This window comes from Heptranchias perlo, chromosome 10 (genome assembly GCF_035084215.1).
Source record: "Heptranchias perlo isolate sHepPer1 chromosome 10, sHepPer1.hap1, whole genome shotgun sequence".
NCBI classification, from domain to species: Eukaryota; Metazoa; Chordata; class Chondrichthyes; order Hexanchiformes; family Hexanchidae; genus Heptranchias; species Heptranchias perlo.
The window spans coordinates 1,121,100-1,134,463 of NC_090334.1; the positions used below are offsets into that span (position 1 = coordinate 1,121,100).

Below are 13,364 nucleotides of genomic sequence, written 5' to 3' on the forward strand. Positions count from 1 at the left end.
AATCCTAGGTTGCTGAGGGGAGTAAGGGCAGAAATTGTGGAGGTACTGGCCATAATTTTCCAATCATCCTTAGATACAGGGGTGGTGCCAGAGGACTGGAGAATTGCAAATATTACACCCTTGTTCAAAAAAGGGTGTAAGGATAAACCCAGCAACTATAGGCCAGTCAGTTTAACCTCAGTGGTGGGGAAACTTTTAGAAACGATAATCCGGGACAAAATTAAGTCACTTGGACAAGTGTGCATTAATTAAGGAAAGCCAGCACAGATCTGTTAAAGGTAAATCGTGTTAACTAACTTGATTAAGTTTTTTGATGAGATAACAGAGAGGGTTGATGAGGGCAATGCAGTTGATGTGGTGTATCTGGACTTCCAAAAGGCATTTGATAAAGTGTCACATAATAGTCTTGTCATCAAAGTTGAAGCCCATGGAATAAAAGGGGCAGAGGCAGCATGGATACGAAATTGGCTAAGTGACAGGAAACAGAGAGTAGTGGTTAACGGTTGTTTTTGGGACTGGAGGGAGGTATACAGTGGTGTTCCCCAGTGCTGGGACCACTGCTTTTCTTGGTATATATTAATGACTTGGACATGGGAATCAGGGCATAATTTCAAAATTTGCAGATGACACAAAACTTGGAAGTGTAGTAAACAGTGAGGAGGATGGTGATAGACTTCAAGAGGACACGACAGGCTGGTGGAATGGGCGGACACTTGGCAGATGAAATTTAACACAGAGAAGTGCGAAGTGATACATTTTGGTAAGAAGAACGAGGAGAGGCAATATAAACTAAAGGGTACAATTCTAAAGGGGGTGCAGGAACAGAGAGATCTGGGGGTATATGTGCACAAATCGCTGAAGGTGGCAGAGCAGGTTGGGAAAGCGGTTAAAAAAGCATACTGGATCCTGGGCTTTATAAATAGAGGCATAGAGTACAAAAGCAAGGAAGTTATGATGAACCTTTATAAAACACTGCTTCAGTCACAACTGGAGTATTGTGTCCAATTCTGGCCACCGCACTTTAGGAAGGATGTGAAGGCCTTAGATAGGGTGCAGAAAGGATTTACTAGAATGATTCCAGGGATGAAGGACTTCCATTACATGGATAGACTGGAAAAGCTGAGGTTGTTCTCCTTACAGCAGAGATGGTTGAGAGGAGATTTGATAGAGGTGTTCAAAATCACGAGGGGTCTAAATAGAGTAGATAGAGAGGAACTGTTCCCATTGGCGGAAGGGTCAAGAACCAGAGGTCACAGATTTAAGGTGATTAGCAAAAGAACCAAAGGTGACATGAGGAAAAACACTTTTACGCAGCGAGTGGTTATGATCTGGAATGCACTGCCTGAGGAGGTGGTGGAGACTGTTTCAATCTTGGCTTTCAGAAGGGAACTGGATAAGTACTTGAAGGGAAAAGATTTGCAGGGCTGGAGGGAAAGGGCGGGGGAATGGGACTAGCTGGCTTGCTCTTGCAGAGAGCCAGCACAGGCCCGACGGGCCAAATGGTGCAACCATTCTATGATTCTATAATATAGACCTCTTGGTCAGGAAAAGTTAGGGCTGGTAAAGGGAGCCCAAGAAATGCATTTTTCCCTGGATAAGGAAGCCTGTAAAATGATAAAAACATTGGTCCTGGGGAATTCAATTATCTAAAAGATTGACCAGGATAAAAGTTAACTAAATGTATCCCTGTGATTTCAAATCATTAGAAAACTGGGATGAATGTATCATATGGTGAATAAAAAATATTTTACAGACTTCAGATTATGCATGCTACAGCAGCATACTAAATTTCCCTATAAGCAAATTCAGAGCAATGCAGGACATCAGAATCCATTTTAATCACATTCAGTGATGATGTAGCTTTTCTTCTTAGAGCTCTTGCCAAATCTGAGAAAAGCTCCAATTTCAAATTGAGATTTTCATGAGGGAAAGTTAACTTCAATTCCATTTCTCATTTACTGAGTCTAACTTATCTTACATAACATTTGTTAGTTTCTCCCACTACCATTCTGAACCTATTGGCCCCTTCCCGGGGTATGATTCCTCCAGTGCCAATCGCTGTCAGTACATTGCCCAAGTAGGCATTAATAATGTGCTAGTTGACTGCAGCAGAGACCAAGCCTGTTCTCACGCAACATCCCCATGTGTGCACAAACAGTAGGGGTCACTGGAAAGCGACCAGAAGTGGGAATTCTGGCTCATGTTTCCCATCCTCACCTAAGCCAACTGTAATATCACTGCCCTAACTGAGATCAACTAATTCAGCAAAGGTTAGGAGTCGAATCTGAGACCTTGTCTGTATGGCACAGTTACTTACTAACTGAACATGTTAAGCCACGAGAGAAGCCATTCAAATACTAAGTTTAAAGTAATACGAAAAAGTTTTTAAAAATTGAAATACTGAGGGTCTGGATACCCAGTTTGCACTGGCAAAAATCTCTAAATACGTGATGTTATATCAGTTTCCTAACCCTAATGGTAAATGTGATATCTCGTGCTAAAGGATTTTCTCACTCATCTCATGACTGGGACCATTTCAATCTCAAATTGTAACATTGCGACAAATCAGAGTAATCTGGGACAAGAGCTGAATATCAAATTACTAAGTAAGGTTCCTTTTCAAGCATCAAGGACCCCAAAATTTAGAACAAATGATGGCCATACCACAATTTACATACACAGGTCCAAAACAAAAGCAGATTTTTTAGTAAAAAGCCCTAAATTTGTTTGGCACAACCCAAGCTTGATTAATTAAGGTACTTGTAATTAAGGTAACGATCCTCTACAGAAGAGTTTATCCATAAAATGCTAGCAGACCTATGTGAGGTTATTTTCTAGGTTCACAATGCTGGCAGCCCATGATCAGGAAATTGTGGACAGCGTGCCTATGATGTTGAAATATATGCTGCCGGCGGAAGAAGTTCCCCACTGGCAGCACGAATTTAGAAAATTATCCCCGATAAGCCATTTAGGAGCAGATACACAAGCAACAATTGACAGGAAATTTCTAATTCCAGATGTATGTAAAAAATAATGGAAATTAGACTATTACGACTTCTCATCCTCCAACAATCTGCTTCCTATTAAAGCCAGGGCAGAAATGCCAACAACAGCTTTTGGAAAATGCAGATCGCTCCTTTCACTGTGCATTTCCTAGTGAAACAATCCGTATGGAGGTAAGTAACCTTCAGTTTCAGAATAAGGAATAGGGTAAATACATTTAAACCTCAAAATTATCTGGACAATGAAAAATGAAATGAAAACTGACATTTATACTCTTACTTTTACAGAAAAAGACCTATAAACATTATACTATAACAAGATTGGATAGAGTTTTTAAAAATTGAGTCTTTCCCTTCCCAATTGGGACTAGCTTAGTGGTATAAACTGGGCGACATGGACATGTTGGGCCGAAGGGCCTGTTTCCATGTTGTAAACTTCTATGATTCTATATTTGGAGCAGCCGACTGCCACTATCAATGAAGGCAATTTGACAGTCTGAGCGATGCACATACTTTCACTGAAACAATAGGATCATAAAAGGATGGTTAAAGTCATGTTATAATGAGCTTCATAAATCACTTTTTAATCCAACTATTTTCAATGGGCAAAATACTAACGTGAGCACCCTTTACCACAAGCAAGTTGTATTTTTATTTAGACATTACATAAGAACTTAAGAAATAGGAACAGAAAATCTCAATGCAATCAGGCAGAGTCAACACGGCTTTGTGAAAGGGAAATCGTGTTTGACTAATTTATTAGAGTTCTTTGAGGAAGTGCCACAGGGATCAGCGCTGGGGCCTCAACTATTTACAATCTATATCAATAACTTGGATGAAGGGACCGAATGTATGGTTGCTAAATTTGCTGATGACACAAAGGTAGGTAGGAAAGTAAGTTGTGAAGAGGACATAAGGAGTCTGCAAAGGGATATAGATAGGTTAAGTGAGTGGGCAAAAATTTGTCAGATGGAATATAATGTTGGAAAATGTGAACTTGTCCACTTTGGCAGGAGGAATAGAAAAGCAGTATGTTATTTAATTGGAGAGAGATTGCAGGACTCTGAGGTACAGAAGGATCTGGGTGTCCTAGTACACGAATCACAAAAAGTTAGTATGCAGGTACAGCAAGTGATTAGAAAGGCAAATGGAATGTTGTCATTTATTGCAAGGGGAATGGAATATAAAAGGAGAGATGTTTTGCTACAGTTGTACAGGGCATTGGTGAGACCACATCTGGAATACTGTGTGCAGTTTTGGTCTCCTTATTTAAGAAAGGACATAATTGCTTCGGAGGCGGTTCAGAGAAAGTTCACTCGACTGATTCCTCGGATGAGAGGATTATCTTATGAGGAAAGGTTGGACGAGGTGGGCCTGTATACATTGGAGTTTAGAAGAATGAAAGGTGATCTTATTGAAACATATAAGATCCTGAGGGGACTTGAAGGGGTAGATGCCGAGAGGATGGTTCCCCTTGTGGGATAGACTAGAACTAGCGGTCACAGTTTAAAAATAAGGGGTCTCCCATTTAAGACGGAGATGAGGAAAAAAATTTTCTCTCAGAGGAAGATGAGTCTGTGGAACTCCCTTCCCCAGAGAGTGGTGGAGGCAGAGTCATTGAAGATTTTTAAGGCTGAATTGGATAGATTCCTGATTAACAAGGGGGGTCAAAGGTTATAGTAGGTAGACAGGAAAGTAGGGTTGAGGTCACAATCAGATCAGCCACGATCTTATCAAATGGCAGAGCGGGCTCGAGGGGCCACATGGCCTACTCCTGCTCTTAATTCATATGTTCGTAAGAGTACGCCATACGCCCCCTCGAGCCTGCTCCGCCATTCAATAAGATCATGGCTGATCTTTAGCCACAACTCCATTTTCCTGCCCTATCCCCATATCCCTCGATTACCATAGTGTCCAAAAATCTATCTATCTCAACCTTGAATATACTCAATGACTCTGCATCCACAGCCCTGTGGAGTAGAGAATTCCAAAGATTCACAACCATCTGAGTGAAGAAATTCTTCCTCATCTCAGTCTTAAATGGCCGACCCCTTATCCTGAGACTATGCCCCCTAGTTCTAGACTTGCCAGCCAGGGGAAACAGCCTCTCGGTATCTACCCTATCAAGCTCTCTCAGAATCTTAAATGTTTCAATGAGATCACCTCTCATTCTTCTAAACTCCAGAGAATATAGGCCCATTCTACTCAATCTCTCCTCATAGGACGACCCTCTCATCCCAGTACCTTATGGTCATAAAAAAATGTGCTTTGTATTAAATAAATTGGTGCACTAAACAATGTTTGGTATACAAGATCTGGCAGCAGTTTAAACACACTGGCAAATTTGAGTAACATCTAAGAATTTCCATGCATAAAAGCTGTCCAAAAGGTTGCTTTTTATAAATCCTACCTTTGCTTTGCTTTCCTCCACAACAAATTTACGAAGTCTTTGCCCTCTTCCTACAGAGAATCTTTGACCTGCAACTGCTTCACACCCTTTAAGACTGCTTGCTCCTCCAAACACTCGTTTCTCACTTACCACTCTCTTTTCCTAAAAGTACCAAATAGTACAAATAAATCAGACTATATAAACAATTAAAAGTAGCATTATGTACTTTTATACTGCATCTTGCATTAAAGGTGAGAATAGGGCAATATTACTTTTTTAAAAAGAGTCCACAGGCATTCTATTAACATGTACTTACTTATCAGCAAGATAGGCAGACTTGTGAAGAAAGTACAAAAATGTACAAAAATAATTGAACCCTGCAAGTCATTACTCTTCTTATGTAAGTTTTCTATTCAAAATTGTGAATAGTATAGATAAGGTAAATCCAGAACACAAACTGACAAGACAAATTAGCAAAAGGCAAATTTAGGATGGATGACAAAAGGAATTCTACACACAATTATCAACACATAAAATAGCTCGATGTTGTGATTGATTGTTTGGGGGTGAGGGGGGAGGTAGGCAGGGAGAGGGAAGAGAACTGAACTGAACTCTGGATTGATGAACTCAGATGTCTTCATTATCTATTTGTGAAAATGGCAGTAAAACCATAGTCTAAATATTCCTCACCAATGATCCTAAATTAAAATAGTTTGTTCCAACTTACAATCCAAAGCCGTTCAAATGCATTCCTCTAGTTCTGTGACAGAAATCTCTGCTATTGATATCAGGGAGAAGGCAGGGGAAGAAATAGAAGGAAAAGGGTACAAGAATGCCATGGCACCGAATAGTTTCAGAACAGACAATTTTATTCCTCTGCCCTCCCTATAATTTTTTTTCCCTCTCTAATACCAATTGCCATCCAAAAAAATCTAATTGGTCACATACAATAAGATGAAGAAATGTACAGGCTTACAACAGTGTTAAAACACAACTTACATTCGGGGCTTTTGTAATAGTGATGGTGAGGTTCTCTGGTTTATTTTTTCGAGTGGTGACAGCCATTCCTTCCAGTTCTGCCCTTTTTTTGTCTTCTTCAATTTCCTGCAATAATCAAATACCACGTTCATTAGAAGTTAACAGGAGTGAAATTTCTTTGTAGCCCAACCTTAGGTTGCCCCATAGAGTGAAGGACCACATGCCAAACCTCATGAAGATCACTGTACTGGTAACTAAGGGGAAGAAGTTGGGATGAGTGAAAATACACAAGTTTCAAAAGTAAACAATAGCCAGAAAGTCCAAATCGCATTTACACCTCCCTAAAACAACACAAGTGAATTTTAACACAATACCAGAATCATAGGGCCCGATATTAGGAGGGAGGCGGGTTGCCAGCGGAGGGTCGACTGGGTAACCCGCTCAGTAAAATCGGTGGGTTCCCCACGCGATCGTAAGTAAATTGAAGCCACTTACCTTGGCTGCCGGGTTTCGCGCTGGAAAGCTGCGCAGCGGGCGGACTGCACACCCGCATCATAGGCTGTCAGCTGGAGGAGCCCTATTTAAAGGGGCAGTCCTCCACTGTCTGATGCTGCAGAAAGGAGCCAAAATTACAGCATGGAGCAGCCCAGGGGGAAGGCTGCTCCCAGGTTTAATGATGCCTCACTCCAGGTCCTACGCGTCATTGGGGAACCCGGAAGTGGGCGGGTTGGAGCCGGGCTCCGGACCCGCTCCGGGAATCCCCAATTTTAAGAGCACCCCCCGCCACGAACGCACCGCTTGGCCATCCGAAAATTTACCCCATTGTATCGCAAGTAAATGCGGCAGTCTTTCCTTGAGCTGCATACTGTGCTTTTGTGTTTCAAAATATCAAATACAGCAGATGCAAAATCAGATATGACATACTTCAAACTACAATACGGATCGCTCAATTCTACTTAAAGTTGGAAAATAGCAATCTACTTTTTAATTTTTGATTCTACACTTCAGTTCACAAAACATAATTTACAGTGAAGAAAAACTGAACAAAACTTTCTGCAATATACAGGCAACAGCCAATACAGCTGCCTCCACCAAAGGAGAAAAAAAACTAAGGATGCAGTTTGGAATGAGGGCGCGCGCGCACACATACACACACACAGAAACACGAGTAGTGAGGGGGAAAAAAAAGAGAATCAAAATAGCAGTGTAATGCCTAAGTAATTTTTATCAGGAATTTCTTATTTTTTATGTAGAGTTTGAATCAGCAAGGAAGAATTGATATTTCTACATCCGAGATTCAAAACCTTGTGATGAATATTACATACCCGATATCTTTTCATAAGTGCTTCATTCTTTTTCCGCAAAGCTTCGATCTTCTTATCTAGTTCTGCATCCTTTTCCTCCTTAGTCTTTAAAATTACATCCAGTGCTGCATCCTAGAAAGAAAACGGTACAGCATCTCTGTCAATGTTGAATAGAGGTGTGGCAATTCACTGTTAGAAAGTTCCCTTCAAACTAATCCAGGATGAGTTACTTTCCAATTCAAGTAAGTTTTCGGTGGTCAAAATGTAAAGTAGGAGTTCTTAATGCAAACTAGAAAGCAATTTAAAAATATTTTCCACTCCCACCTGGTACTTGTTCAATGACAGTCAAGTGCCACTATAGAAGCCAAGCCAATATTTGAAACGTTCGAGGTTGTGTCTGTGAGAGGGCCCTGTATTTATCTATCATTAGTTTTACACTGGGTAGGTACAGCCAAGCACCAATTTGTATCATGATGTCCTCAGATTTTGATACAAAGAGCTGCATATGAACATGCTTGCATATTTTGATTATTGGTATTCAAAGCAGGAGTATCCAACTGTGCTTCACAGTATAGGTGAAAGCACATGAGCATCTATCCCTGGTATTGAAAGCATACTGTTCTTGGTGGGATCATGGAAACGTTTTTAATATAACTTGGATTTTCACATAATTTGGCGACTATTTTAATAAATATTCAGAGGCACCTCCAGAGGAAAGTACAGATAGTTTGTTGGGTTTTTCAGAGGCCTTGATTCCTCCTGAACTATGAAAATGTTACCTGGAATCAAATCAGGATGTGAGATTTATAGATCACTGCTTTCAGACAATTCTGGGAATTATATCCTTGTCTTTTATTTTTATAAAAGACAAGGATATAATTTTATCACACTCTCTTGCATGATATCCCCAATACAAGACCACCACCAAGTATGATGGGAATGTTGGCAAAGGAGACCTTTATACACAGCTGAGTTTGGGTAGGGAGGGGGAGAAGGCAAGACCATGTAACCAGCATGAAATCATCTTTCATAAATGTCTCAAGAGGTTTTCCCCTGTTGCATAGGTAGTGTAGTTGCTTGCATTTGGAGATGAAAAGGAGGTAGAATTAAATATTTTACAGGGAAGCTTTCTGACTCTTTTAACCAAAACTAGAGCAAACACTATAAACTGTGAGACAAAAACAGACATATGGAGTGTAATTTTAACCCCCAAGTACGGGTGGGTTTGGGCCGGGTGGGCAGTAAAAAAGAGTTTGTTTTTGGAGCGGGACCGCATCCTGGCTCCATTGCACCCACTTCCAAGTTTAACGCAGGCTCGTTTGGATGCGCGCGCAACAGAAACCCGGAAGTCCCGTCCCCACTAAAAGGTGGCAGGCCGACGTACATCATTGCGATAGTTGAAGTACTTAATCTTTTGTGTGTTAGAAATGTCAAACAAATTTAACTTTACCTGTTCGGGTTTCCCATCGCTTCCGAGTCACGTCAGGTGAAAGGAGGCAGGAAGGGCCAGATCCACGAGGTGACTGCTTTTATTGCACTGCTTGTGGGCCAGAAGGAGCAGGAGTGCTTCATCCAAGCCCAACAAGCTCACCTGGCATCATTGGACCCCAGGGATTGCCCAACCACCACCCCCGCCCCGTTGGTGTACCCCCCCACCATGGTGGACCCAACTCTCACCACCAGATCTTCTCCAAGGCCCACCCAATGTCGTCCACATCTCCCCACCTCCCCCCACCCGATTTCTTCCATGGCCCACGATCTTCCTCCCCCTCTCTGATTCGTGCCTCCTATCCCTCCCAACAGGCAGCCAGCCTGTCAATCTGGCTGCCTGGCGCGTGGGATACCCGGAAGCACAAATACTTAACTCCAATTGAGTTGCAATCACAAATTGAGACCCACTCACTTTACTTCCAGTTTCACCACGTGAATATCTACGAACGCACTGGGTTCCCAGCTCCCAGCTAAAATCACGCTCATGGTCTGATGAGAGCTGATCTCAGACCTCATCCCAAATACGATCTCAAAATTACAGTTCCAGCAAGAGATTACCATTCCTCCTCTATCTCAACTTAGACTTGCAAAGTTAGATCACTGACCTCATTGACCAAACAGAGCCATCCTCACATATAAAGACCACACGGACTGCAGAAGTTCAAGAAGTAACATTCGCGCCAGACAAGTGCCAGGCAATGACCATCTCCAACTTCCCCTTGATATTCAACAGCATTACCATCGACGAATCCTCCACCATCAACATCCTGGGGGTCACCATTGACCAGAAACTAAAAAACTGGACCAGCCATATAAATACTGTTGCTACAAGAGCAGGTCAGAGGCTGGGTATTCTGCGGCGAGTGACTCACCTCCTGACTCCCCAAAGCCTTTCCACCATCTACATGGCACAAGTCAGGAGTGTGATGGAATACTCTCCACTTGCCTGGATGAGTGCAGCTCCGACAACACTCAAGAAACTCGACATCATCCAGAGCAAAGCAGCCCACTTGATTGGCATCCCATCCACCATCTTAAACATTCACTCCCTTCACCACTGGCGCACTGTGGCTGCAGTGTGTACCATCTACAAGATGCACTGCAGCAACTCGCCAGGGCTTCTTGGGCAGCACCTCCCGAACCCGCAATCTCTACCACCTAGAAGGACAAGGGCAGCAGACGCATGGGAACACCACCACCTACACTTTCCCCTCCAAGTAACACACCATCCTGATTTAGAAATATATCGCCGTTCCTTCATCGTCGCTGGGTCAAAATCCTGGAATTCCCTACCTAATAGCACTGCGGGAGAACCATCACCACACGGCCTGCAGCGGTTCAAGAAGGCGGCTCACCACCACCGTCTCAAGGGCAATTAGAGATGGGTAATAAATGCTGGCCTTGCCAGCGACTCCCACATCCCATGAATGAATAAAAAGGCAGCGGCTCACCACTCACCTTCTCAAGGGAAATTAGGGATGGGCAATAAATGCTGGCCTCGCCAGCGATGCCCACATCCCATGAATGAATATTAAATGAAAAACGCCAACTTGCATGCATATAGCATCTTCAACATAGTAAAACGTCCTAAGGCGCTTCACAGGAGTGATTATCAGACAAAATTTGACACCGAGCCAAATATTAGGACAGGTAACCAAAAGCTTGGTCAAAGTGGTAGGCTTTAAGGAGCGTCTTAAAGGAGGAGCAAGAGGTAGAGAGGCGGAGAGGTTTAGGGAGGGAATTCCAGAGCTTGGGGCTTAGGCAGCTGAAGGCACAGCCGCCAACGGTGGAGTGAAGAAAGTCGGGATGCGCAAGAGGCCAGAATTGGAGGAGCGCAGAGATCTCAGAGGGTTAGAGGGTTGTAGGGTTAACTAATTTATTCTCACTTTCAACAGAAGGAAGGTGGTGAAGAGTCCAGCATTGATTTGCTAATACAGTTCCAACTCAAAACAATTAGGCAAAAAAAAGAAAAATAGGACTTGAGAATTCCCCAATCCATGTACCAAATGCATCCAAGCTCACTAACCCTCCAAGCTCAGACAGGGCTAGCGAGGTAAATGGACGGATACAAGAAACTTCATTTCACACAAGAATCAATAGGTTCAAAAAAGTTTTGACTTCAGTTTGCTTAGAACCAAAATTAAAATCTTACATAAGGTTGATCTGAGAAACAAAAAGTTCAATTTCTAGGAGCATTTAATAAACCAGGAGAGCATGGGATGATGAACAAACGGCACCGACAGATTCCTAGCTTCTAAGTCTCTCAGCCTGCCACCAACTAGGAGATAACAGTATGAAGACTCATCTACAAAGTCAAAGGCCATGGATACAGAAGGCAATTAGTACTTCCCAAAATTGCTAATCACCTCCCCCAAGAACAACAACTTGCATCCATATAATGCCCTTTAAAGTAGAAAATGTCCCAAGGCACCTCAAAGAGGCATAATCAGACAAATATGGATGCCGAGACAAAGGAGATATTAGGAGTGGCCAAAAGCTTGGAGAGGTGGGTTTTAAGGAGAGACTTAAAAAAGGAGGGAGATGGAGAGATGGAGAGGTGGTTTAGATTCCAGGTGGTAGCAAGGGATACCACAAAACCAGAAAGGACAAGAGAGAGTCTTTCGAATCACCTTGATATCAGTTTGACCATAGATACCATATGTGCCATCTGTATTCTCTTCTTAAGTTATACCCAGTCTTCAGATGTCTGCCAATGTTGAGATTGTCACCAAAGGTGTAAACTCTACCACTATCATATTGCATCTGGTAGTGGGGTTCCTAAAGGGTGGACACAGTCAGTCCCAAATCAGAACAGAAGTGTCAAAAAGAACCACGCTAGCATTATGAATAGCAGTCAGTGCCAATTCCAAGATTTAACCACAATCAGCTCATTGAAGGTCATCAACCCGAGATGAGCATAAAAAACGATGCATGACTAGACTAATTCTAAATGATCAGACACTCTGGTCTGAGGAAAGAATTGTGAATAAATGGAGCAGAATGTCAAACAAAATTGGCACCAGACACACGTCTGATAGTCACCAACCTTTGTAAAAGCCCAGGTGCACTTTATATGTCTTTTCATTCAACATAAAAGGAAAAGTATATTAAATACTGACCAAACATGGTACACTATGAGAGGGGGGAAAAAGAAAGCAAGAGAGGAGAGAATGCAAGAATAAGGGGGAGAGAAAGCGAGAGAGATGGGGAGAGAAAGCAAGAGCGAGGAGAGCAAAAGCAAGAGAGGGGAGAGCAAAAGCAAGAGACGGGAGAGCAAAAGCAAGAGAGGGGAGAGCAAAAGCAAGAGCGAGGAGAGCAAAAGCAAGAGAGGGGAGAGCAAAAGCAAGAGCGAGGAGAGCAAAAGCAAGAGAGGGGAGAGCAAAAGCAAGAGCGGGGAGAGCAAAAGCAAGAGAGGGGAGAGCAAAAGCAAGAGAGGGGAGAGCAAAAGCAAGAGAGGGGAGAGCAAAAGCAAGAGAGGGGAGAGCAAAAGCAAGAGCGAGGAGAGCAAAAGCAAGAGCGAGGAGAGCAAAAGCAAGAGAGGGGAGAGCAAAAGCAAGAGAGGGGAGAGCAAAAGCAAGAGAGGGGAGAGCAAAAGCAAGAGAGGAGAGAGCAAAAGCAAGAGAGGGGAGAGCAAAAGCAAGAAAGGGGAGAGCAAAAGCAAGAGAGGGGAGAGCAAAAGCAAGAGCGAGGAGAGCAAAAGCAAAAGAGGGGAGAGCAAAAGCAAGAGAGGAGAGAGCAAAAGCAAGAGAGGGGAGAGCAAAAGCAAGAGAGGGGAGAGCAAAAGCAAGAGAGGGGAGAGCAAAAGCAAGAGAGGGGAGAGCAAAAGCAAGAGAGGGGAGAGCAAAAGCAAGAGCAAGGAGAGCAAAAGCAAGAGAGGGGAGAGCAAAAGCAAGAGAGGGGAGAGCAAAAGCAAGAGAGGGGAGAGCAAAAGCAAGAGAGGGGAGAGCAAAAGCAAGAGAGGAGAGAGCAAAAGCAAGAGAGGAGAGAGCAAAAGCAAGAGAGGGGAGAGCAAAAGCAAGAGAGGGGAGAGCAAAAGCAAGAGAGGAGAGAGCAAAAGCAAGAGAGGGGAGATCAAAAGCAAGAGAGGGGAGAGCAAAAGCAAGAGAGGGGAGAGCAAAAGCAAGAGAGGAGAGAGCAAAAGCAAGAGAGGGGAGAGCAAAAGCAAGAGGAGAGAGCAAAAGCAAGAGAGGGGAGAGCAAA

The 13,364-nt window shown here is 43.0% G+C and overlaps 1 protein-coding gene across 6 annotated transcripts in view; it reads right to left on the reverse strand.

Moving 5' to 3' along the window:
- The window catches only part of LOC137326213 (coiled-coil domain-containing protein 9-like), a 299,122-nt gene that overhangs the window by 219,056 nt on the left and 66,702 nt on the right, over window positions 1-13,364 (reverse strand). For all 6 annotated transcript variants that reach the window (XM_067991093.1, XM_067991092.1, XM_067991095.1 and 3 more), the window contains 3 exons: window positions 7,695-7,805; window positions 6,391-6,495; window positions 5,413-5,553 (listed from right to left, as the gene is read on the reverse strand). In XM_067991093.1, the coding sequence (XP_067847194.1) occupies window positions 5,413-5,553; window positions 6,391-6,495; window positions 7,695-7,805 (357 nt within the window). The remainder of the gene's footprint in view (window positions 1-5,412; window positions 5,554-6,390; window positions 6,496-7,694; window positions 7,806-13,364) is intronic.